Genomic DNA, 25,003 nt, shown 5'->3' with positions numbered 1-25,003 from the left:
TTAAAACCCAGAAAAAGGCGACATGTCCGACCTACTGAGCGAGCATGTAACCTGCTCAGGCATTCAGCCGGGTGTGTGTTTGTGTGTGTGTCTGTGTTTATGTGCTGTAGGGCTGCTGTGTGTGATTATGCATGCCTAATGTTTTGGTTGTTGTACTTGTTTAAAGTGTCACGGCTGGTTTACAGGAAGCTCTCTGACAGCTGCCAATATTTCCTGTCGTTTTTTTTTTTTTTTTTTGTGTGCAGGAAGCAGCCAAGGTGACAGAGGCGGCGGAAATGTGAGTTGATTGAACGGAAATTGATTTTGATTTTGATTTTTGTTGACAGAATTCACGAGGCTCAAGCCAATAGTTTATATAGAGATGTTATGTAATAGCAGTGCAGTGGTTCCCAATCCAGAAAACATACAAAAACTCAATTCTGCTACCAAAAAAAAACATGTTTATATGTTACATTTTACTTTAACACACCCTTTCTTTTCTATTTAGTGTTTATAAGCTCTATATTAACATTTATTAATGGCTTAAAACACACTATAATGTAGTTATACTCTGAAATTGCATCCACTAACTGATTTCTGTAAAAGAGGGGGTTTGATTTTCCCAAAAGATTACTTAAGACATATTTGCCTCAATCTGACGTCATTTCAAGTCCACAGTGTTGCGTCACTGTGCCAACGTACTCGTTTTTCCAGTGTATAAAGAGTGGCCTGAGCCATAGTAAAGCATGTTGGAAAAAAAGGTCAGTATGTCGAGAAAGTCATAATATAGTATGTCAAATAAAAGTCATAGTATAGTCAAGTCAAGTCAGTTTTATTTATAGAGCCCATTATCACAAAACATGGTTTGCCTCAGACGGCTTTACAGTGTTAGATAGTGTATCTAAAAAAGTTGTTGTAAACCAGGTTGCAAATAGTCATAGTATGTCGAAAAAAGTTCAGTATGTTAAAAAAAAGTCATAGTAAAGGATGTCAAATAAAAGTTATAGTATAGCTTGTTGAAAAAAGTCATTATATTGCACGTCTGAAAAGTCATGGTATATAGTATGTCGAATTATAAGCCTAAAGCATCATAGTACAGCATGTCTAAAAAGAAGAATTTGGGGCTTCTTTTTAACATATATGATAATAAAATAAATATTTTTGTTTTTTTATCTGTTGGTCAGATTTAATAAACCACTTTAAGGTGATTACTAAGGATTTTGTGAAGTTGTGTTTTTCACAGTTTTTGATATTTTATAGACTAAACAATTAATGAAGAAAACAATCATTATTTGTAGTTTACTTTCTTCTGTTTACGACCTAAAGCATCAGTGATGCTGAAGCCTTCAAGGCTTTATAATTAAAGTTATCAGCAGTTAACATTTTGTCTTTCCTGTGTAGGTCAGTGCAACTTTCAGGTGTGAATTTAGGATAAAAGAGGACATGATTCAGATTCAGATCATTATCAAACCTTTGAAATCTCCATGTGCTTTTAAGCAGCTGTCTTTATGTTTCCACACTGTTCATTCAGGTTTATAAAATGCAGTTTTTTCTCTCCCTCAGGATGTTGACGACCTCGGGATCCTCCATGTGGTTCATTTAGGAATGGTTTGAAGACATGGACTAAGATACGATAAGAGACACAGAAACACCACACCAACAACAAAAACAAACTCTCTGTCTATAAATGTAAATGCAAAGAGTTACTTACCTGTGATGTTACCTCAGGAGGGACTCTTTGTACAGCAGAGGACTGTAAACACTGACTGAAGTGAAATAATATATTAATGTCATATGTAAATATATCAGTTTAGCATCACCACTTTTGTTAGTAAGTTGTATATTTTAAATTGCTTTTTTTTTTCTTTTTTTTTAGACCTGTCATTGTTGATCTGTGAAATCAAGACGTGAATTCAGGTTCAATTTCTGTCTAAACCAAATCAACGTTAAAAGAAAACAGCCTTCTGATTTAAAAAAAAAAAACAAAAACAAAAAACGACTGGAAATGTTTTTATGTTTAAAACCTTTCCATTAATCATCCTGAAAAATAAAGACTTGAATTATACTTCCATCATGCTGATATTGAATGTTCCAGGCTTCGTGTGTGTGTGTGTGTGTGTGTGTGTGTGTGTGTGTGTGTGTGTGTGTGTGTGTGTGTTGGCCGAGATTACGGGCCACAGTTTTATTCATGAATAGGAGCCAACCAGCGTCTTTAAAGCATCGCGCGGAGCCCCTTTCCTGAACAGCAGCCATAGCCGTGTCAGAGCTGTCGACGCGCTGCGCTCACCGACTAATCTGACAGCGCCGCGCGAGCCCTAATCCCTCACTGTATCGTAATCTATTTACTTTGCATTCTAAGAGGATTTCCACCAAAAAATATACAAGAAGCGATGTTGGAAATGGACAGAAGATCAGCGAGGATGCTTTTCTGCTCCTTTTTTTTGTTTTGTTAGCTTTAAAAAAAAATCATTGTATGTTTTTTGGGGAGTCAATCCCCTGCGAGAGGGATGGGTGAAAGGAATTACATTTCTGACTGATACTAATACTTCTCTTATGTAAACATCAAAATGTTATATTTCCCCTCTGATGATACAGTCACACTGCAGAGGCTGCTGGAGATAAGTGGCATCTGTCGAAGCCTTTAGTGCATCTCTTGACACGTTTATAATTTACAAACCAAGGCTGCATTATCTCCCGATTGTCTGACTTGACAGCTCGAATAAAAGCTGCAAAATTGCTTAACAGGCGAGCACGAGTTCCTCCCAATCTCTCTGATGGCCTACACAGTCGCCTTTTTGACATGCAAACAGTGAAATCTGCTCTTTCATAACGCAGAAAACAAAGTAGGAGACCAAACGCTCTCCTCAGTTACCCTTTAAGCAATTATGTCAGCTTTGTAAAATCATAAATAGTTATGCTTCATTTAAAATGTGGCCAGCAGCTGTGTTGTAAAACACCGCCTCGCGCTCAAATCTCTGCCATCCGAGATGACTCGCAGAGATAGGCTTATTAGTGGTATTAACATACTGCGCGGCACGCTGGAGCTGTGAAACGGCCTTGTTAACATTTGGAAATGAATCAAGCCTCCGGCGCTCGCTATTATCCAGGTTATCTGTTGTTTGATTCTCTCCTCTGTGCAACAGCTGTGCAGAGTTTCTGCGGAGGCCGGATCACATCTAATGACGGCTCTGATTGGACTGATTCTGCGCCCCTTCAGGGCGATGTTGTATGTTTTATAGGTTTGTCTCGCTGATCTGCACGAGCCAGATCACCCCAAAAATATTATAGACACGTGTGTCAGGGCCATTAAAGACATCAAAGAGGCAAAATTACAATCGAGGGGAACTGGAAGAATCTTATTCCCAGGAAAAATTACAAGTGTTGAGTTTGTCTTCAGCTCTCAAGTCAGTGAATGAGATGTACTCTGCGTGTAATTTTTTCATCAAGAAAAGTACTTAATGACGATCATCTGTATTAAATATCTTCCGGCAAAAAAAGCCTCTGAGTCAAAAAGAGTTATGATTTGATTCTCGCTGATTAAAACAACCTTATACTGAGGTCAGACAGAAACACTCAGACTGCTGAGATTAAAGATAAATGTTATATTCATGGTCATTTTTTTAATCAAATATCCTCAACATTAATGTTCTGGTGAGAGTCCAGGAGACCTCTGACCCTTTTTAACAGCGTTTTATCACTTAGACCTCCTGACTTTCACAGATTTGATGAGAAATTGTTGTGGATATTTTGATTTAGAGCTGCTGACGTGCTTCAGAAGTCGGCCACTGAACATTTTTACTGTTAATGGTTATTACTACATTTACCAATGGTAATTAATGTACCCTTATTGTAAAGTGTTACAATTTTTATTATTCACTGGCTGTAAAACACGGTTAAATACGCTGGATTTTTATGTGCTTGTTGTCTATAAGGATTTCTGTTACATGTTTATTTGTTTTTTTGTGGTTTAACTGACCCTTTGTCACTTTGTCGGATAGTTTTTATTTTTGTTATATGGGCTCTGAATGAGAAAATATATTATGCTTTTATTTGCCAAAAAGTCATTTAAAGACAAAGTGTGTGCAAAAAGAAGAACTTCCTTGCTTTGCCCATATAATGTTTAAAACAAACAAACAAACAAAACCACTATTGATTTGTCACCTTTGTCAAATATGCAACCCCATTTAAGATAAGGGTTAGGAAATTGCAAATTGTAAGCACCTTCCTTAATCGATAAATTTGTAAAATTAACGATCAATTAATCATTTGAAAAAAAACATTTGCTTATTTTAAACAAGTGTGTTTTACCCTCAAAGCTCACAGAAACATTTTAAATGACAGATTCATCTGTAAGGGTCAATACTTTTCTACAAATTATTTTAATAAGGTTATAAAAGTGTCTAAAAGGGGACAAATGTTTAATTTTACACATATTTTATTTATTTTTGGACTCAAACAAACAGAACATCATCATTTATCATTTCTGTAGCTAGTTTACTGAAATTAGTGTTTCCTTTATCCCTACTGAGTTAAACCTGTGATTTTGTATTTTAAAGTTCAAAGGTCAGGAGTATGATTCAGACGTTTTAATAATATGTGTATAAATAATGCTGCACATCCAGTCCACAGATGCAGACAGAGTTTGTGCCCTCTGGCTCCGTGCGCAGAGAGAAATTAGTGAAGAACAAACTGAAAAGAGGAAATGCGACCGACGCGTCAGACGGCAATCTATTGACACTCGGAGACGACGTCCTCGCTGGGAAACACTAAAGCCTGCAGGCCAGCGGGCCTCCATTAAACTTTCCCACGTCTGCAGGGCTTAAAGCAAGAGACAAGTCGTGACTTGGAACGAGGGTCTGCTGCATCCTTTCCAGATGAGATAATACGAGCCCTCCTCAAACACCTCCGCTCCGTCCCTCCTCAGCTGATTCACAAGGACGTCGTCAGAAGGAGCCTCTTAAGTCAGATATGAACGGAGTCGTTCTGTCCGGAAAAGTCGGCCCTGAGCTGCTTTCACCGGCCCGCTCTTGTCTGATTTCCCATCAGCTACTTCAAAGAAGGAAGGAAGTGTTTGACTGCTCCGCTGACCTCAGAGCCGCTGCCGAACAAAAGCTGCACATCCTTTAATTTATAGATGAACTGTTAAAGACCTTTGTTGAATTTTGGGAGTTCGGTGCACTGATCAAATACCGTACAACATTCAGCCTGAGCTGAAAGTGCTAATCAGAAAATGTCGGCATGCTAACACCTTTTAAACATTGTGTTGTCAAAAAGGCTGCGACTAAAGATTATTTTCAGTATCTATTGATTAATTTGCCCTATTTAACACGATAAAACAGTTTAAATGTGGGTCACAGTGTCCTAGATGTCCAAATGATGTAATCAGATGTCTTGTTTCATCAAAATATTACCGTTACTATAATGTTCAGACCATCGACTGGATATAAAAATGGACGGTGCTTAAGTGAAGCTAAAATATCCGGGATACGGCTGCTGCTTTCTTGCACTGATGACGCCATTCGGAGCCGGAGTCTGCTCTCAGTAGCAACATCCGCGGTGGAGGACTTCTCGCCAAAACACCAGAACAATCGCGAGCAGCACCGTTGAACACAAGCGCACGGACTGGCTGACACAGCTGTCAATCATGGTGGAAAATCCTCTTTTTGTATAATTGAATAACTCATTTAAAACCAAACATGTCGTAAAAACCATCACTTGGACAAACGTCAGTTTGGTGAGAACTACCGTCGGTGTCAGAAACCATCTTTGGAAAAAATTTATTTGTTGTGTACTTTGAGTTTTTAGTTTGGCCCATATCCCATTCACTAACATGGAGGGGCGGGCTTTATGACCTATACTGCGGTCAGACACCAGGGGGCGACACAGATTTGAAAGTTAAGAAAAAAAAATTAAATGACTAATCAACCCAAAACAGTTGATTAATTTCTGTCATTTAACTAATTCAGCAGTTGAACAAACATGAGTTTTTTTTGTCTTTGTATGCACGATGATTGCTAATGTTAGCATTAACGTTAGCTGACTCACAGAGCATGTTTTATTCTTACAACCTGTAAATTTGTTATCTGTAACAACCGAACCTCGGCCTTCAGCATAATTTAAACGTATATACAAATCAGAAAAGTAAAAACACTCTCTTTGGCCTCCAGAATTGCTACCGAAAAACTTTCTCAAAAACTGCTACTATACTACGACGTTGCCATAATATTCCACGTGCTATGACTTTTTCAAACTGCTATCCTAATAGTTTTTTTCTTTTGACATGACATAGTATTACTCTTTTATACGCTAAACTACAACTTTTTCAACATGACCAAACCTCCTAACACACCTCAGGTGACCAGTGAGCCAAAACCCCTAAAGTCAGTCTTTCTCTCCGCTGATGTGGAGTCAGGAGTTTGTCTCTGGAAGAAAATGAAAGAAAGAAGCTCGCCGTCGCCCTGACTGTGTCCTCTGCTCAACTTTACCCCACAGTATGTAAACCCACGAGGAATCTCATGAATGCTCTCAGTGCCCTGCGTCGAGTAGGGATGACTAAGCTGCTTTCACTCCACCAGCTCCACCTGGACTGTGAAATCCCCGCAGAGGAACCAAACGCCACCTTCTCCGAGTTTGGATTCAAGCAGCTGTTGGCGTCTTTATTACATGTATATGAGGAAATGTTTAAAAAATGTACAAAATAAGACTGCAGCCACCAGCTTTATGTGCCCATGCTTGATGTTAACCCTTTAAAATCTGGATCGCCGTCAGTTTTCTTGTGCCTGAAACATTAAGCAGCTTTTTATGAAAATTGCAAAAAAAAAAAGAGGAAAAGGTGACAAGAAAATAAGCTAAAAAAGAGAGAGATAATCAAAAGAAAAGCCCCGCCTCCCTCCATATTTATAATTATTATAATTATAAAAAATTATTATTTTATTTTACCACTTTTTTTCCGGGTTATTTCCTGTTTTATTTTCTTTTTAATTTTGTTTGGCTAATTTCGGGTTTCTTGCAACTTTTTTACTTATTTTCTGTCATTGCGTGCTTTCTGTGTTTTTGAAAGAAATCGAGCCAATTTCAAGTTTAAACAACATGTAAAAAGAAGTTGATAAACCTTTTCTGACAAAGCCACACCCACTTCGGTGTACAGTTGACCCCAGTTTAACCTCCCGGGTAAATATAATCCTCCTCTGTATCACGTCTCGTCCTATGAACACACGGGGATGCCAAGGTCTGGCGACAGTCTGCAGCCAATGACAGACGAGATTTTCTGTTCTTGTCCTGCATGGAAATAAAAGAAAACAGTCTCAGCATGCAGGCTCACACACCGCAGTTTCTGTCTGTCTTTATCTTTCACCTGTCTGTCTCTGTTTCCAGATACAGATCGACAGCCACTCATGCAAAAGAAAAAAAGAAAAACGGTCCAGCTCAGTTCCAGTTCATCTCCTGGACAAGTGTGAACAAAATGTCAACAGTTTCCAGTCCGCCCACATTCACACACCTTTCACTGCAGCAGGCGAGAGGCCATAAGGTCAACAGTTGACAACAGACGCATCGATCGTCCTACTGAACAGAGTGTGAAGACCCTCAGCTGAGGTTAGAGCAATACACACACACACACACACACACACACACACACTTGTGCACACAAGCGTTAAAAGTGATGAACTGGTCCAAAAACGTGCTCTTTTATTAAGCATCAGCTGCTGTTTCATTGAATGTCGCTACAGAGAAATCCAGATTTTTCATTTATCTGGTACATTTTTCATCATTGGCCCTTTTTTATTTAAAGGCTTTTTAGGGACATTTTACTGAAATGCTGATTACATGTAGTTTTTGGTGAGAAAATGATCAAATTGGAAGATTTTTATTATCGCTTATCGGTCACGTGTCCTAAAAACATGCTGGTTGAACTCTGCGTTCACCGAAAATCCTCTCAAAGCTCTCCAAGAATTTGGATCTAAAAAAAAAACAAAGAGAGAAACTATTTGACTATTAGATAATATCATGGTGACATGACTCAGCAGCCGTTTTTATTGTCCTCGCAGTTCAGACGAAGCCATCGTGAAACATTTCTTTGGCTTTTGAAGAGGCAAAAAGAAGGCAAAAAATAAGAAATTACTACATTTAAACTGTTTTAATTGTGTTTTCAGATTGTTTTCTAATCTAAACATTGATGTTTTTCATAGTTGTGATCTGAAATTAATTTTCTTCATTTCTCTTCATTTTCAGCTTTGTATATTTTTCTCAAAAAGGTACATTCGAAATGTACCCCCTAAAATAAATCAGTCAGCTGCTGAAGCATGTAATACATGCAATATAATAAATTAAATCAAGGCTCCTCTCTCATCTTGTCGACTAAAAACATACAGAAAAAAAGCATTTGAATTTTTAATGGCATGTTTGATGACAAATAATGACTAGAGGAAACTATTTGTATGACATTATGTTTTCCTCCTTTCAAACAAGATAAGACGCTGTTTTACCTGCAGCTTCATTATGCAGCAGGTACACAAACCCAGAAATGTTATTTGGTCTCATTTTTCTGCGATAAAACATTTTTTTCTGCATGCTTTGGAAACAAAACGCGCCTCCTCCTCAGTGTTTATGAGCCAAGTCTTTCACATCAGAGCCCCTAACACAGTGTGCAGGATTAAATATAATTTCAGGAGTACTTCAGTCTTTAAGTTTTCGTTTATGTGAACGCTATAGCTTCTTTCATCCCTATTTAATTTGTTTTTTATCTCCAAAAAATATCCCAAATCAAGAAAATCGTCAGCATGAAAATCTAATTTTCTGCTTTTTCTTAAAATTTCTCTGTTTAATTAATTTGTGCATTTTGTGCAGAAAAAACATCTTGTGCATGCAGCTGCAGCTCCACATCCTCAGAGGAAACACTGATTGACGGATCTCTCCTCTCCAACGCTTCCACAGCTCTGCCGCTGCGTAAAGGTGAGCAGCTGTCTCATGAAAGACCTGTGGCTGTGTGTGTGTGTGTGTGTGTGTGTGTGTGTGTTTGTAACCTGAATCCTTAAACTATCCCACAAGATTTTGGTAGCAAATGTTTGTCTGATGCAAATCCGAACAAATCCACCGCTGTTCGTGGACACTCGCTGCGCTGTTTGCGCGTCTTGGCGCAAACATGTTTAATGTCCTGGTCGGCAGATATTTATTCAGCTGCTGCGAGATTCATTTACATAGACAGAGAGAGAGATGGAGAGAGGGGGGCGCGCTGCAGCTGAAACATGCGTTGCAGAGGCTGGACGCAGGGAGAGGTTTACAGTATGCATCGATCAGGCTGATAATATGATCAGGTTGATGGGAGGGATTATTAATGTGTTTTGAGACAGTGGTTCCAAACATTTTAGACTTTTGAAACATTAAAATGCAGCAGAGCCAGACTTGTCTTCTCACATCGGTAAATCTAGATTATATATATATATATTTAAATCACTGTAAAATCTGGGGAAAAAATGTATTATTTTTTTTCTTTTTCAGATGTTCCTACACCATTTGGCTTGTGACAACTTGTGACCCTTCCTCAGAAGATAAGGTTACCTTCTTACATTGTTAATTTATGTTTTTTTTGTAAAAAGAATTGAAAGCCTCATATTTAAAAAGTAAAAGTCTGCCAGTAATATCTTTGTTTCCTCATCTTCTGACCCCTAAACTAGAAGACATGATGAGGTGAAAAATCGGTTAATCACACAGAAATGTACCAGAAACTATTTGATGAAGTTATAGTACAATATGTCAGAAAACTCATAATATACTACGTTGTCCAAAACTGCATAAAAAAGTCAAACAATGGTACATCTTTCAAGAGAGCATGAAAATTTTGCAGTGTAGTATATCGTCCAAAACAGTGTAAAGAAAGAACACATAGTGTAGTGTGTCATCCAAACGAGAGAAACAATATTTATATAGCATGTAAAAAAAAAAAAAAAGGGGCATAGCCAAAGATGCAAGGCTATAGTATGGCAATAAATGTCAAAATATGACCCGTCCCGAAAAAAGCTGAAAACAATTCAAGACCACTTAAAATAGCGTGCTGAGACACGCCATAGCATAGAAATTTGCAAAGATGGCCAAAAACACCAACAAATAGTATGTCAAAAAAATGACTAAAGATGCAAGGCTATAGTACTGTAAAAATATCAAAATATGCCACATCCCAAAAACATCTGAAAACACTTCAATACGACCTTAAATAGCATACCAAGACACGCCATAGCATAGAAATTGCAAAAACAGCAAGAAACACAGGTATGTAGCATGTTGATAAAACGACCAAAAATGCAAGGCTATAGTATGGCAAAAATGTCAAAATATGACACATCACAAAAACAGCTGCAAAAAGTTGAAAACTGCCTAAAATAGTGTATTAAGACACGCCATAGCATAGGAATTTGAAAAACAGCCAGAAACACCAAAATGTAGCATGTCAAAAAAAGGACCGAAGATGCATGGCGATAGTATGGCAAGACTGTAAAAATATGTCACGTCCCAAAAACACCTGAAAACAATTGAAAACATCATAAAATATCATGCAGAGACACGCTATAGCATAGAAATTTGCAAAAACAGCCAGAAACACCAAAATATGGCATGTCGAAAAAATGACCAGATGCAAGGCTATAGTATGGCAAAAATGTCAAAATATGTCACGTCCCAAAATCAGCTGAAAACAATTGAAAACCTCATGAAATAGCCTGCCGAGACACGCCATAGCATAGAAATTTGCAAAAACAGCCAGAAACACCAAAATATGGCATGTCGAAAAAATGACCAAAGGTGCAAGGCTATAGTATGGCAAAAATATCAAAATATGTCTCGTCCCAAAAGCACCTGAAAACAACTGAAAACTTCATAAAATATCCTGCCGAGACACGCTATAGCATAGAAATTTGCAAAAAACTGCCCAAAACACCAAAATATGGCATGTCGAAAAACTGACCAAAGATGCAAGGCTATAGTATGGCAAAAATGTCAAAATTGGTCACATCCCAAAAAAACCTGAAAACAATTGAAAACCTCATGAAATACAGTGCCGAAACATGCCATAGCGTAGAAATTTACAAATATGGCCAAAAACATGATTTTATCGCATGTCGAAAAAATGACCAAAGATGCAAGGCTATAGTATGGCAAAAATGTCAAAATATGTCTTATCCTAAAAACACCTGAAAACAATTGAAAACATCATAAAATATCATGCAGAGACACGCTATAGCATAGAAATTTGCAAAAATATCCAGAAACACCAAAATATGGCATGTCGAAAAAATGACCAAAGATGCAAGGCTATAGTATGGCAAAAATGTCAAAATATGTCACGTCCCAAAAACAGCTGAAAACAACTGAAAACGTCATAAAATAGCCTGCAGAGACACGCCATAGCATAGAAATTTACAAAAACAGCCAGAAACACTAAAATATGGCATGTCGAAAAAATGACCAAAGATGCAAGGCTATAGTATGGCAAAAATGTCAAAATATGTCACGTCCCAAAAACGGCTGAAATCAATTGAAAACGTCATAAAATAACCTGCCGAGACACGCCATAGCAAAGAAATTTGCAACAACTGCCAAAAACACCAAAATATGGCATGTCGAAAAAATGACCAAAGATGCAAGGCTATAGTATGGCAAAAATGTCAAAATATGTCTCGTCCTAAAAACACCTGAAAACAATTGAAAACATCATAAAATATAATGCAGAGACACGCTATAGCATAGAAATTTGCAAAAATATCCAGAAACACCAAAATATGGCATGTCGAAAAAATGACCAAAGATGCAAGGCTATAGTATGGCAAAAATGTCAAAATATGTCACGTCCCAAAAACAGCTGAAAACAACTGAAAACGTCATAAAATAGCCTGCAGAGACACGCCATAGCATAGAAATTTACAAAAACAGCCAGAAACACTAAAATATGGCATGTCGAAAAAATGACCAAAGATGCAAGGCTATAGTATGGCAAAAATGTCAAAATATGACACATCCCAAAAACACCTGAAAACAATTGAAAACATCATAAAATATCATGCAGAGACACGCTATAGCATAGAAATTTGCAAAAACAGCCAGAAACACCAAAATATGGCATGTCGAAAAAATGACCAAAGATGCAAGGCTATAGTATGGCAAAAATCTCAAAATATGTCACGTCCCAAAAACAGCTGAAAACAACTGAAAACTTCATAAAATAGCCTGCCGAGACACGCCATAGCATAGAAATTTGCAAAAAACTGCCAAAAACACCAAAATATGGCATGTCGAAAAAAATGACCAAAAATGCAAGGCTATAGTATGGCAAAAATGTCAAAATAGGTCACGTCCCAAAAACAGCTGAAATCAATTGAAAACGTCATAAAATAACCTGCCGAGACACGCCATAGCATAGAAATTTGCAAAAAACTGCCCAAAACACCAAAATATGGCATGTCGAAAAAAATGACCAAAAATGCAAGGCTATCGTATGGCAAAAATGTCAAAATAGGTCACGTCCCAAAAACAGCTGAAATCAATTGAAAACGTCATAAAATAACCTGCCGAGACACGCCATAGCATAGAAATTTGCAAAAAACTGCCCAAAACACCAAAATATGGCATGTGGAAAAACATGACCAAAAATGCAAGGCTATAGTATGGCAAAAATGTCAAAATATGACACGTCCCAAAAACAGCTGAAATCAATTGAAAACATCATAAAATATCATGCAGAGACACGCTATAGCATAGAAATTTGCAAAAACAGCCAGAAACACCAAAATATGGCATGTCGAAAAAAATGACCATAAATGCAAGGCTATAGTATGTCAAAAATGTCAAAATATGTCACGTCCCAAAAACGGCTGAAATCAATTGAAAACGTCATAAAATAACCTGCCAAGACACGCCATAGCAAATAAATTTGCAAGAACTGCCCAAAACACCAAAATATGGCATGTCGAAAAACTGACCAAAGATGCAAGGCTATAGTATGGCAAAAATGTCAAAATTGGTCACATCCCAAAAAACCTGAAAACAATTGAAAACCTCATGAAATACAGTGCGAAACATGCCATAGCGTAGAAATTTACAAATATGGCCAAAAACATGATTTTATCGCATGTCGAAAAAATGACCAAAGATGCAAGGCTATAGTATGGCAAAAATGTCAAAATATGTCTTATCCTAAAAACACCTGAAAACAATTGAAAACATCATAAAATATCATGCAGAGACACGCTATAGCATAGAAATTTGCAAAAATATCCAGAAACACCAAAATATGGCATGTCGAAAAAAATGACCAAAGATGCAAGGCTATAGTATGGCAAAAATGTCAAAATATGTCACGTCCCAAAAACAGCTGAAAACAACTGAAAACGATCATAAAATAGCCTGCAGAGACACGCCATAGCATAGAAATTTACAAAACAGCCAGAAACACTAAAATATGGCATGTCGAAAAAATGACCAAAGATGCAAGGCTATAGTATGGCAAAAATGGCAAAATATGTCACGTCCCAAAAGCGGCTGAAATCAATTGAAAAGCGTCATAAAATAACCTGCCGAGACACGCCATAGCAAAGAAATTTGCAACAACTGCCAAAAACACCAAAATATGGCATGTCGAAAAAATGACCAAAGATGCAAGGCTATAGTATGGCAAAAATGTCAAAATATGTCTCGTCCTAAAAACACCTGAAAACAATTGAAAACATCATAAAATATAATGCAGAGACACGCTATAGCATAGAAATTTGCAAAAATATCCAGAAACACCAAAATATGGCATGTCGAAAAAATGACCAAAGATGCAAGGCTATAGTATGGCAAAAATGTCAAAATATGTCACGTCCCAAAAACAGCTGAAAACAACTGAAAACGTCATAAAATAGCCTGCAGAGACACGCCATAGCATAGAAATTTACAAAACAGCCAGAAACACTAAAATATGGCATGTCGAAAAAATGACCAAAGATGCAAGGCTATAGTATGGCAAAAATGTCAAAATATGTCACGTCCCAAAAACAGCTGAAATCAATTGAAAACAACATAAAATAACCTGCCGAGACACGCCATAGCAAAGAAATTTGCAACAACTGCCAAAAACACCAAAATATGGCATGTCGAAAAAATGACCAAAGATGCAAGGCTATAGTATGGCAAAAATGTCAAAATATGTCTCGTCCTAAAAACACCTGAAAACAATTGAAAACATCATAAAATATAATGCAGAGACACGCTATAGCATAGAAATTTGCAAAAATATCCAGAAACACCAAAATATAGCATGTCGAAAAAATGACCAAAAATGCAAGGCTATAGTATGGCAAAAATGTCAAAATATGACACATCCCAAAAACACCTGAAAACAATTGAAAACATCATAAAATATCATGCAGAGACACGCTATAGCATAGAAATTTGCAAAAACAGCCAGAAACACCAAAATATGGCATGTCGAAAAAATGACCAAAGATGCAAGGCTATAGTATGGCAAAAATCTCAAAATATGTCACGTCCCAAAAACAGCTGAAAACAACTGAAAACTTCATAAAATAGCCTGCCGAGACACGCCATAGCATAGAAATTTGCAAAAAACTGCCAAAAACACCAAAATATGGCATGTCGAAAAAATGACCAAAAATGCAAGGCTATAGTATGGCAAAAATGTCAAAATAGGTCACGTCCCAAAAACAGCTGAAATCAATTGAAAACGTCATAAAATAACCTGCCGAGACACGCCATAGCATAGAAATTTGCAAAAAACTGCCCAAAACACCAAAATATGGCATGTCGAAAAAAATGACCAAAAATGCAAGGCTATCGTATGGCAAAAATGTCAAAATAGGTCACGTCCCAAAAACAGCTGAAATCAATTGAAAACGTCATAAAATAACCTGCCGAGACACGCCATAGCATAGAAATTTGCAAAAAACTGCCCAAAACACCAAAATATGGCATGTGGAAAAACATGACCAAAAATGCAAGGCTATAGTATGGCAAAAATGTCAAAATATGACACGTCCCAAAAACAGCTGAAATCAATTGAAAACATCATAAAATATCATGCAGAGACACGCTATAGCATAGAAATTTGCAAAAACAGCCAGAAACACCAAAATATGGCATGTCGAAAAAAATGACCATAAATGCAAGGCTATAGTATGTCAAAAATGTCAAAATATGTCACGTCCAAAAAGCGGCTGAAATCAATTGAAAACGTCATAAAATAACCTGCAAAGACACGCCATAGCAAATAAATTTGCAAGAACTGCCCAAAACACCAAAATATGGCATGTCGAAAAACTGACCAAAGATGCAAGGCTATAGTATGGCAAAAATGTCAAAATTGGTCACATCCCAAAAAAACCTGAAAACAATTGAAAACCTCATGAAATACAGTGCCGAAACATGCCATAGCGTAGAAATTTACAAATATGGCCAAAAACATGATTTTATCGCATGTCGAAAAAATGACCAAAGATGCAAGGCTATAGTATGGCAAAAATGTCAAAATATGTCTTATCCTAAAAACACCTGAAAACAATTGAAAACATCATAAAATATCATGCAGAGACACGCTATAGCATAGAAATTTGCAAAAATATCCAGAAACACCAAAATATGGCATGTCGAAAAAATGACCAAAGATGCAAGGCTATAGTATGGCAAAAATGTCAAAATATGTCACGTCCCAAAAACAGCTGAAAACAACTGAAAACGTCATAAAATAGCCTGCAGAGACACGCCATAGCATAGAAATTTACAAAACAGCCAGAAACACTAAAATATGGCATGTCGAAAAAATGACCAAAGATGCAAGGCTATAGTATGGCAAAAATGTCAAAATATGTCACGTCCCAAAAACGGCTGAAAACAATTGAAAACGTCATAAAATAACCTGCCGAGACACGCCATAGCAAAGAAATTTGCAACAACTGCCAAAAACACCAAAATATGGCATGTCGAAAAAATGACCAAAGATGCAAGGCTATAGTATGGCAAAAATGTCAAAATATGTCTCGTCCTAAAAACACCTGAAAACAATTGAAAACATCATAAAATATAATGCAGAGACACGCTATAGCATAGAAATTTGCAAAAATATCCAGAAACACCAAAATATGGCATGTCGAAAAAATGACCAAAGATGCAAGGCTATAGTATGGCAAAAATGTCAAAATATGTCACGTCCCAAAAACAGCTGAAAACAACTGAAAACGATCATAAAATAGCCTGCAGAGACACGCCATAGCATAGAAATTTACAAAAACAGCCAGAAACACTAAAATATGGCATGTCGAAAAAATGACCAAAGATGCAAGGCTATAGTATGGCAAAAATGTCAAAATATGTCACGTCCCAAAAACGGCTGAAATCAATTGAAAACGTCATAAAATAACCTGCCGAGACACGCCATAGCAAAGAAATTTGCAACAACTGCCAAAAACACCAAAATATGGCATGTCGAAAAAATGACCAAAGATGCAAGGCTATAGTATGGCAAAAATGTCAAAATATGTCTCGTCCCTAAAAACACCTGAAAACAATTGAAAACATCATAAAATATAATGCAGAGACACGCTATAGCATAGAAATTTGCAAAAATATCCAGAAACACCAAAATATGGCATGTCGAAAAAATGACCAAAGATGCAAGGCTATAGTATGGCAAAAATGTCAAAATATGTCACGTCCCAAAAACAGCTGAAAACAACTGAAAACGTCATAAAATAGCCTGCAGAGACACGCCATAGCATAGAAATTTACAAAAACAGCCAGAAACACTAAAATATGGCATGTCGAAAAAATGACCAAAGATGCAAGGCTATAGTATGGCAAAAATGTCAAAATATGTCACGTCCCAAAACGGCTGAAATCAATTGAAAACGTCATAAAATAACCTGCCGAGACACGCCATAGCAAAGAAATTTGCAACAACTGCCAAAAACACCAAAATATGGCATGTCGAAAAAATGACCAAAGATGCAAGGCTATAGTATGGCAAAAATGTCAAAATATGTCTCGTCCTAAAAACACCTGAAAACAATTGAAAACATCATAAAATATAATGCAGAGACACGCTATAGCATAGAAATTTGCAAAATATCCAGAAACACCAAAATATGGCATGTCGAAAAAATGACCAAAGATGCAAGGCTATAGTATGGCAAAAATGTCAAAATATGTCACGTCCCAAAAACAGCTGAAAACAACTGAAAACGTCATAAAATAGCCTGCAGAGACACGCCATAGCATAGAAATTTACAAAAACAGCCAGAAACACTAAAATATGGCATGTCGAAAAAATGACCAAAGATGCAAGGCTATAGTATGGCAAAAATGTCAAAATATGTCACGTCCCAAAAACGGCTGAAATCAATTGAAAACGTCATAAAATAACCTGCCGAGACACGCCATAGCAAAGAAATTTGCAACAACTGCCAAAAACACCAAAATATGGCATGTCGAAAAAATGACCAAAGATGCAAGGCTATAGTATGGCAAAAATGTCAAAATATGTCTCGTCCTAAAAACACCTGAAAACAATTGAAAACATCATAAAATATAATGCAGAGACACGCTATAGCATAGAAATTTGCAAAAATATCCAGAAACACCAAAATATAGCATGTCGAAAAAATGACCAAAAATGCAAGGCTATAGTATGGCAAAAATGTCAAAATATGACACATCCCAAAAACACCTGAAAACAATTGAAAACATCATAAAATATCATGCAGAGACACGCTATAGCATAGAAATTTGCAAAAACAGCCAGAAACACCAAAATATGGCATGTCGAAAAAATGACCAAAGATGCAAGGCTATAGTATGGCAAAAATCTCAAAATATGTCACGTCCCAAAAACAGCTGAAAACAACTGAAAACTTCATAAAATAGCCTGCCGAGACACGCCATAGCATAGAAATTTGCAAAAAACTGCCAAAAACACCAAAATATGGCATGTCGAAAAAAATGACCAAAAATGCAAGGCTATAGTATGGCAAAAATGTCAAAATAGGTCACGTCCCAAAAACAGCTGAAATCAATTGAAAACGTCATAAAATAACCTGCCGAGACACGCCATAGCATAGAAATTTGCAAAAAACTGCCCAAAACACCAAAATATGGCATGTCGAAAAAAATGACCAAAAATGCAAGGCTATCGTATGGCAAAAATGTCAAAATAGGTCACGTCCCAAAAACAGCTGAAATCAATTGAAAACGTCATAAAATAACCTGCCGAGACACGCCATAGCATAGAAATTTGCAAAAAACTGCCCAAAACACCAAAATATGGCATGTGGAAAAACATGACCAAAAATGCAAGGCTATAGTATGGCAAAAATGTCAAAATATGACACGTCCCAAAAACGGCTGAAAACAATTGAAAACATCATAAAATATCATGCAGAGACACGCTGTAGCATAGAAATTTGCAAAAACAGCCAGAAACACCAAAATATGGCATGTCGAAAAAAATGACCAAAGATGCAAGGCTATAGTATGGCAAAAATGTCAAAATATGTCACGTCCCAAAAACAGCTGAAATCAATTGAAAACATCATAAAATATAATGCAGAGACACGCTATAGCATAGAAATTTGCAAAAACAGCCAGAAACACCAAAATATGGCATGTCGAAAAAAATGACCATAAATGCAAGGCTATAGTATGTCAAAAATGTCAAAATATGTCACGTCCCAAAAACGGCTGAAATCAATTGAAAACGTCATAAAATAACCTGCCAAGACACGCCATAGCAAATAAATTTGCAAGAACTGCCCAAAACACCAAAATATGGCATGTCGAAAAACTGACCAAAGATGCAAGGCTATAGTATGGCAAAAATGTCAAAATTGGTCACATCCCAAAAAAACCTGAAAACAATTGAAAACCTCATGAAATACAGTGCCGAAACATGCCATAGCGTAGAAATTTACAAATATGGCCAAAAACATGATTTTATTGCATGTCGAAAAACTGACCAAAGATGCAAGGCTATAGTATGGCAAAAATGTCAAAATATGTCTTATCCTAAAAACACCTGAAAACAATTGAAAACATCATAAAATATCATGCAGAGACACGCTATAGCATAGAAATTTGCAAAAATATCCAGAAACACCAAAATATGGCATGTCGAAAAAATGACCAAAGATGCAAGGCTATAGTATGGCAAAAATGTCAAAATATGTCACGTCCCAAAAACAGCTGAAAACAACTGAAAACGTCATAAAATAGCCTGCAGAGACACGCCATAGCATAGAAATTTACAAAAACAGCCAGAAACACTAAAATATGGCATGTCGAAAAAATGACCAAAGATGCAAGGCTATAGTATGGCAAAAATGGCAAAATATGTCACGTCCCAAAAACGGCTGAAATCAATTGAAAACGTCATAAAATAACCTGCCGAGACACGCCATAGCAAAGAAATTTGCAACAACTGCCAAAAACACCAAAATATGGCATGTCGAAAAAATGACCAAAGATGCAAGGCTATAGTATGGCAAAAATGTCAAAATATGTCTCGTCCTAAAAACACCTGAAAACAATTGAAAACATCATAAAATATAATGCAGAGACACGCTATAGCATAGAAATTTGCAAAAATATCCAGAAACACCAAAATATGGCATGTCGAAAAAATGACCAAAGATGCAAGGCTATAGTATGGCAAAAATGTCAAAATATGTCACGTCCCAAAAACAGCTGAAAACAACTGAAAACGTCATAAAATAGCCTGCAGAGACACGCCATAGCATAGAAATTTACAAAAACAGCCAGAAACACTAAAATATGGCATGTCGAAAAAATGACCAAAGATGCAAGGCTATAGTATGGCAAAAATGGCAAAATATGTCACGTCCCAAAAACGGCTGAAATCAATTGAAAACGTCATAAAATAACCTGCCGAGACACGCCATAGCAAAGAAATTTGCAACAACTGCCAAAAACACCAAAATATGGCATGTCGAAAAAATGACCAAAGATGCAAGGCTATAGTATGGCAAAAATGTCAAAATATGTCTCGTCCTAAAAACACCTGAAAACAATTGAAAACATCATAAAATATAATGCAGAGACACGCTATAGCATAGAAATTTGCAAAAATATCCAGAAACACCAAAATATGGCATGTCGAAAAAATGACCAAAGATGCAAGGCTATAGTATGGCAAAAATGTCAAAATATGTCACGTCCCAAAAACAGCTGAAAACAACTGAAAACGTCATAAAATAGCCTGCAGAGACACGCCATAGCATAGAAATTTACAAAAACAGCCAGAAACACTAAAATATGGCATGTCGAAAAAATGACCAAAGATGCAAGGCTATAGTATGGCAAAAATGTCAAAATATGTCACGTCCCAAAAACGGCTGAAATCAATTGAAAACGTCATAAAATAACCTGCCGAGACACGCCATAGCAAAGAAATTTGCAAAAATATCCAGAAACACCAAAATATAGCATGTCGAAAAAATGACCAAAAATGCAAGGCTATAGTATGGCAAAAATGTCAAAATATGTCACGTCCCAAAAATGGCTGAAATCAACTGAAAACGCCATAAAATAACCTGCCGAGACACGCCATAGCAAAGAAATTTGCAACAACTGCCAAAAACACCAAAATATGGCATGTCGAAAAAATGACCAAAGATGCAAGGCTATAGTATGGCAAAAATGTCAAAATATGTCACGTCCCAAAAACAGCTGAAATCAATTGAAAACGTCATAAAATAACCTGCCGAGACACGCCATAGCAAAGAAATTTGCAACAACGGCCGAAAACACCAAAATATGGCATGTCGAACAAATGACCAAAGATGCAAGGCTATAGTATGGCAAAAATGTCAAAATATGTCACTTCCCAAAAACAGCTGAAAACAGTTTAAAACAGCTTAAAATAACATGCTAAGACATGCCATAACATAGAAATTTGCAAATCACTAACCGCTATCTCTTTTTCAGATGTGTCCCTTTCTGCCCTGCCTCCGTATTGTCACACCTGCCTCCTGATTGTTGATCCTCACCTGTTTCCCAGCACCCTTATTACCTCTTGTATTTAACATTATGTCTGTAACTATCTTGTCACCAGTTCAATGTACCTCATAGTCACGTTCCGGCATTCTTTTGTATTCATAGCCTTCTCTTATCAACCTCGATAGTTTCTTGTCTCTGCTTTTTGACTCACGTTTTGGATACCTCTGCCTGTGTTGATTGCCTCGCTGTGTACTGAAGCTTGGACTGAATAAACCCTGGTTTTTGCCTCGTGTGACCTGCATTTGAGTTCCTCTTTTGGTTACTTGCTCATGACAGTCATTACAGAAAAATTTGCAAAAAAGACACAAAACACAGAAATATAGGATGTCGAAAAAATGACCAAAGATGCAAGGGTATAGTATGGCAAAATGTCAAAATATGTCACGTCCCAAAAACAGCTGAAAACAACTGAAAACTTCATAAAATAGCCTGCCGAGACACGCCATAGCATAGAAATTTGCAAAACACCTGCCCAAAACACCAAAATATGGCATGTCGAAAAAAATGACCAAAGATGCAAGGCTATAGTATGGCAAAAATGTCAAAATATGTCACGTCCCAAAAACAGCTGAAAACAACTGAAAACGTCATAAAATAGCCTGCAGAGACACGCCATAGCATAGAAATTTACAAAAACAGCCAGAAACACTAAAATATGGCATGTCGAAAAAATGACCAAAGATGCAAGGCTATAGTATGGCAAAAATGTCAAAATATGTCACGTCCCAAAAACGGCTGAAATCAATTGAAAACGTCATAAAATAACCTGCCGAGACACGCCATAGCAAAGAAATTTGCAACAACTGCCAAAAACACCAAAATATGGCATGTCGAAAAAATGACCAAAGATGCAAGGCTATAGTATGGCAAAAATGTCAAAATATGTCTCGTCCTAAAAACACCTGAAAACAATTGAAAACATCATAAAATATAATGCAGAGACACGCTATAGCATAGAAATTTGCAAAAATATCCAGAAACACCAAAATATGGCATGTCGAAAAAATGACCAAAGATGCAAGGCTATAGTATGGCAAAAATGTCAAAATATGTCACGTCCCAAAAACAGCTGAAAACAACTGAAAACGTCATAAAATAGCCTGCAGAGACACGCCATAGCATAGAAATTTACAAAAACAGCCAGAAACACTAAAATATGGCATGTCGAAAAAATGACCAAAGATGCAAGGCTATAGTATGGCAAAAATGTCAAAATATGACACATCCCAAAAACACCTGAAAACAATTGAAAACATCATAAAATATCATGCAGAGACACGCTATAGCATAGAAATTTGCAAAACAGCCAGAAACACCAAAATATGGCATGTCGAAAAAATGACCAAAGATGCAAGGCTATAGTATGGCAAAAATCTCAAAATATGTCACGTCCCAAAAACAGCTGAAAACAACTGAAAACTTCATAAAATAGCCTGCCGAGACACGCCATAGCATAGAAATTTGCAAAAAACTGCCAAAAACACCAAAATATGGCATGTCGAAAAAAATGACCAAAAATGCAAGGCTATAGTATGGCAAAAATGTCAAAATAGGTCACGTCCCAAAAACAGCTGAAATCAATTGAAAACGTCATAAAATAACCTGCCGAGACACGCCATAGCATAGAAATTTGCAAAAAACTGCCCAAAACACCAAAATATGGCATGTCGAAAAAAATGACCAAAAATGCAAGGCTATCGTATGGCAAAAATGTCAAAATAGGTCACGTCCCAAAAACAGCTGAAATCAATTGAAAACGTCATAAAATAACCTGCCGAGACACGCCATAGCATAGAAATTTGCAAAAAACTGCCCAAAACACCAAAATATGGCATGTGGAAAAACATGACCAAAAATGCAAGGCTATAGTATGGCAAAAATGTCAAAATATGACACGTCCCAAAAACAGCTGAAATCAATTGAAAACATCATAAAATATCATGCAGAGACACGCTATAGCATAGAAATTTGCAAAAACAGCCAGAAACACCAAAATATGGCATGTCGAAAAAAATGACCATAAATGCAAGGCTATAGTATGTCAAAAATGTCAAAATATGTCACGTCCCAAAAACGGCTGAAATCAATTGAAAACGTCATAAAATAACCTGCCAAGACACGCCATAGCAAATAAATTTGCAAGAACTGCCCAAAACACCAAAATATGGCATGTCGAAAAACTGACCAAAGATGCAAGGCTATAGTATGGCAAAAATGTCAAAATTGGTCACATCCCAAAAAAACCTGAAAACAATTGAAAACCTCATGAAATACAGTGCCGAAACATGCCATAGCGTAGAAATTTACAAATATGGCCAAAAACATGATTTTATCGCATGTCGAAAAAATGACCAAAGATGCAAGGCTATAGTATGGCAAAAATGTCAAAATATGTCTTATCCTAAAAACACCTGAAAACAATTGAAAACATCATAAAATATCATGCAGAGACACGCTATAGCATAGAAATTTGCAAAAATATCCAGAAACACCAAAATATGGCATGTCGAAAAAATGACCAAAGATGCAAGGCTATAGTATGGCAAAAATGTCAAAATATGTCACGTCCCAAAAACAGCTGAAAACAACTGAAAACGATCATAAAATAGCCTGCAGAGACACGCCATAGCATAGAAATTTACAAAAACAGCCAGAAACACTAAAATATGGCATGTCGAAAAAATGACCAAAGATGCAAGGCTATAGTATGGCAAAAATGGCAAAATATGTCACGTCCCAAAAACGGCTGAAATCAATTGAAAACGTCATAAAATAACCTGCCGAGACACGCCATAGCAAAGAAATTTGCAACAACTGCCAAAAACACCAAAATATGGCATGTCGAAAAAATGACCAAAGATGCAAGGCTATAGTATGGCAAAAATGTCAAAATATGTCTCGTCCTAAAAACACCTGAAAACAATTGAAAACATCATAAAATATAATGCAGAGACACGCTATAGCATAGAAATTTGCAAAAATATCCAGAAACACCAAAATATGGCATGTCGAAAAAATGACCAAAGATGCAAGGCTATAGTATGGCAAAAATGTCAAAATATGTCACGTCCCAAAAACAGCTGAAAACAACTGAAAACGTCATAAAATAGCCTGCAGAGACACGCCATAGCATAGAAATTTACAAAAACAGCCAGAAACACTAAAATATGGCATGTCGAAAAAATGACCAAAGATGCAAGGCTATAGTATGGCAAAAATGTCAAAGTATGTCACGTCCCAAAAACGGCTGAAATCAATTGAAAACGTCATAAAATAACCTGCCGAGACACGCCATAGCAAAGAAATTTGCAACAACTGCCAAAAACACCAAAATATGGCATGTCGAAAAAATGACCAAAGATGCAAGGCTATAGTATGGCAAAAATGTCAAAATATGTCTCGTCCTAAAAACACCTGAAAACAATTGAAAACATCATAAAATATAATGCAGAGACACGCTATAGCATAGAAATTTGCAAAAATATCCAGAAACACCAAAATATAGCATGTCGAAAAAATGACCAAAAATGCAAGGCTATAGTATGGCAAAAATGTCAAAATATGACACATCCCAAAAACACCTGAAAACAATTGAAAACATCATAAAATATCATGCAGAGACACGCTATAGCATAGAAATTTGCAAAAACAGCCAGAAACACCAAAATATGGCATGTCGAAAAAATGACCAAAGATGCAAGGCTATAGTATGGCAAAAATCTCAAAATATGTCACGTCCCAAAAACAGCTGAAAACAACTGAAAACTTCATAAAATAGCCTGCCGAGACACGCCATAGCATAGAAATTTGCAAAAAACTGCCAAAAACACCAAAATATGGCATGTCGAAAAAAATGACCAAAAATGCAAGGCTATAGTATGGCAAAAATGTCAAAATAGGTCACGTCCCAAAAACAGCTGAAATCAATTGAAAACGTCATAAAATAACCTGCCGAGACACGCCATAGCATAGAAAT

General features: G+C 36.7%; 1 protein-coding gene and 1 long non-coding RNA gene across 4 annotated transcripts in view; both read left to right on the top strand.

Annotated features, from left to right (window-relative positions):
* wdpcp (WD repeat containing planar cell polarity effector) overlaps positions 1-2,050 on the top strand; it is a 102,896-nt gene extending 100,846 nt beyond the window's left edge. For all 3 annotated transcript variants that reach the window (XM_088086231.1, XM_088086229.1, XM_088086230.1), the window contains 2 exons: positions 246-277; positions 1,543-2,050. In XM_088086231.1, coding sequence (XP_087942357.1) covers positions 246-277; positions 1,543-1,593 — 83 coding nt within the window. In that variant the 3' untranslated portion in view covers positions 1,594-2,050. The remainder of the gene's footprint in view (positions 1-245; positions 278-1,542) is intronic.
* A 1,915-nt stretch (positions 2,051-3,965) lies between these two features.
* LOC148187653 (uncharacterized) lies at positions 3,966-21,259 on the top strand. The gene is made up of 4 exons (XR_015778371.1): positions 3,966-7,572; positions 8,824-8,928; positions 9,475-9,529; positions 20,956-21,259. It is a non-coding gene; the product is annotated as an uncharacterized LOC148187653 (long non-coding RNA).
* Positions 21,260-25,003: the final 3,744 nt, after the last annotated feature.

Source organism: Plectropomus leopardus, chromosome 13, assembly GCF_026936395.1.
Source record: "Plectropomus leopardus strain MGB_pleo_1.0 chromosome 13, ASM2693639v1, whole genome shotgun sequence".
Lineage (NCBI taxonomy): Eukaryota > Metazoa > Chordata > Actinopteri > Perciformes > Serranidae > Plectropomus > Plectropomus leopardus.
The sequence above is the reverse complement of the archived record's forward strand: the minus strand, read 5'-3'. Positions and strand labels throughout refer to the sequence as shown.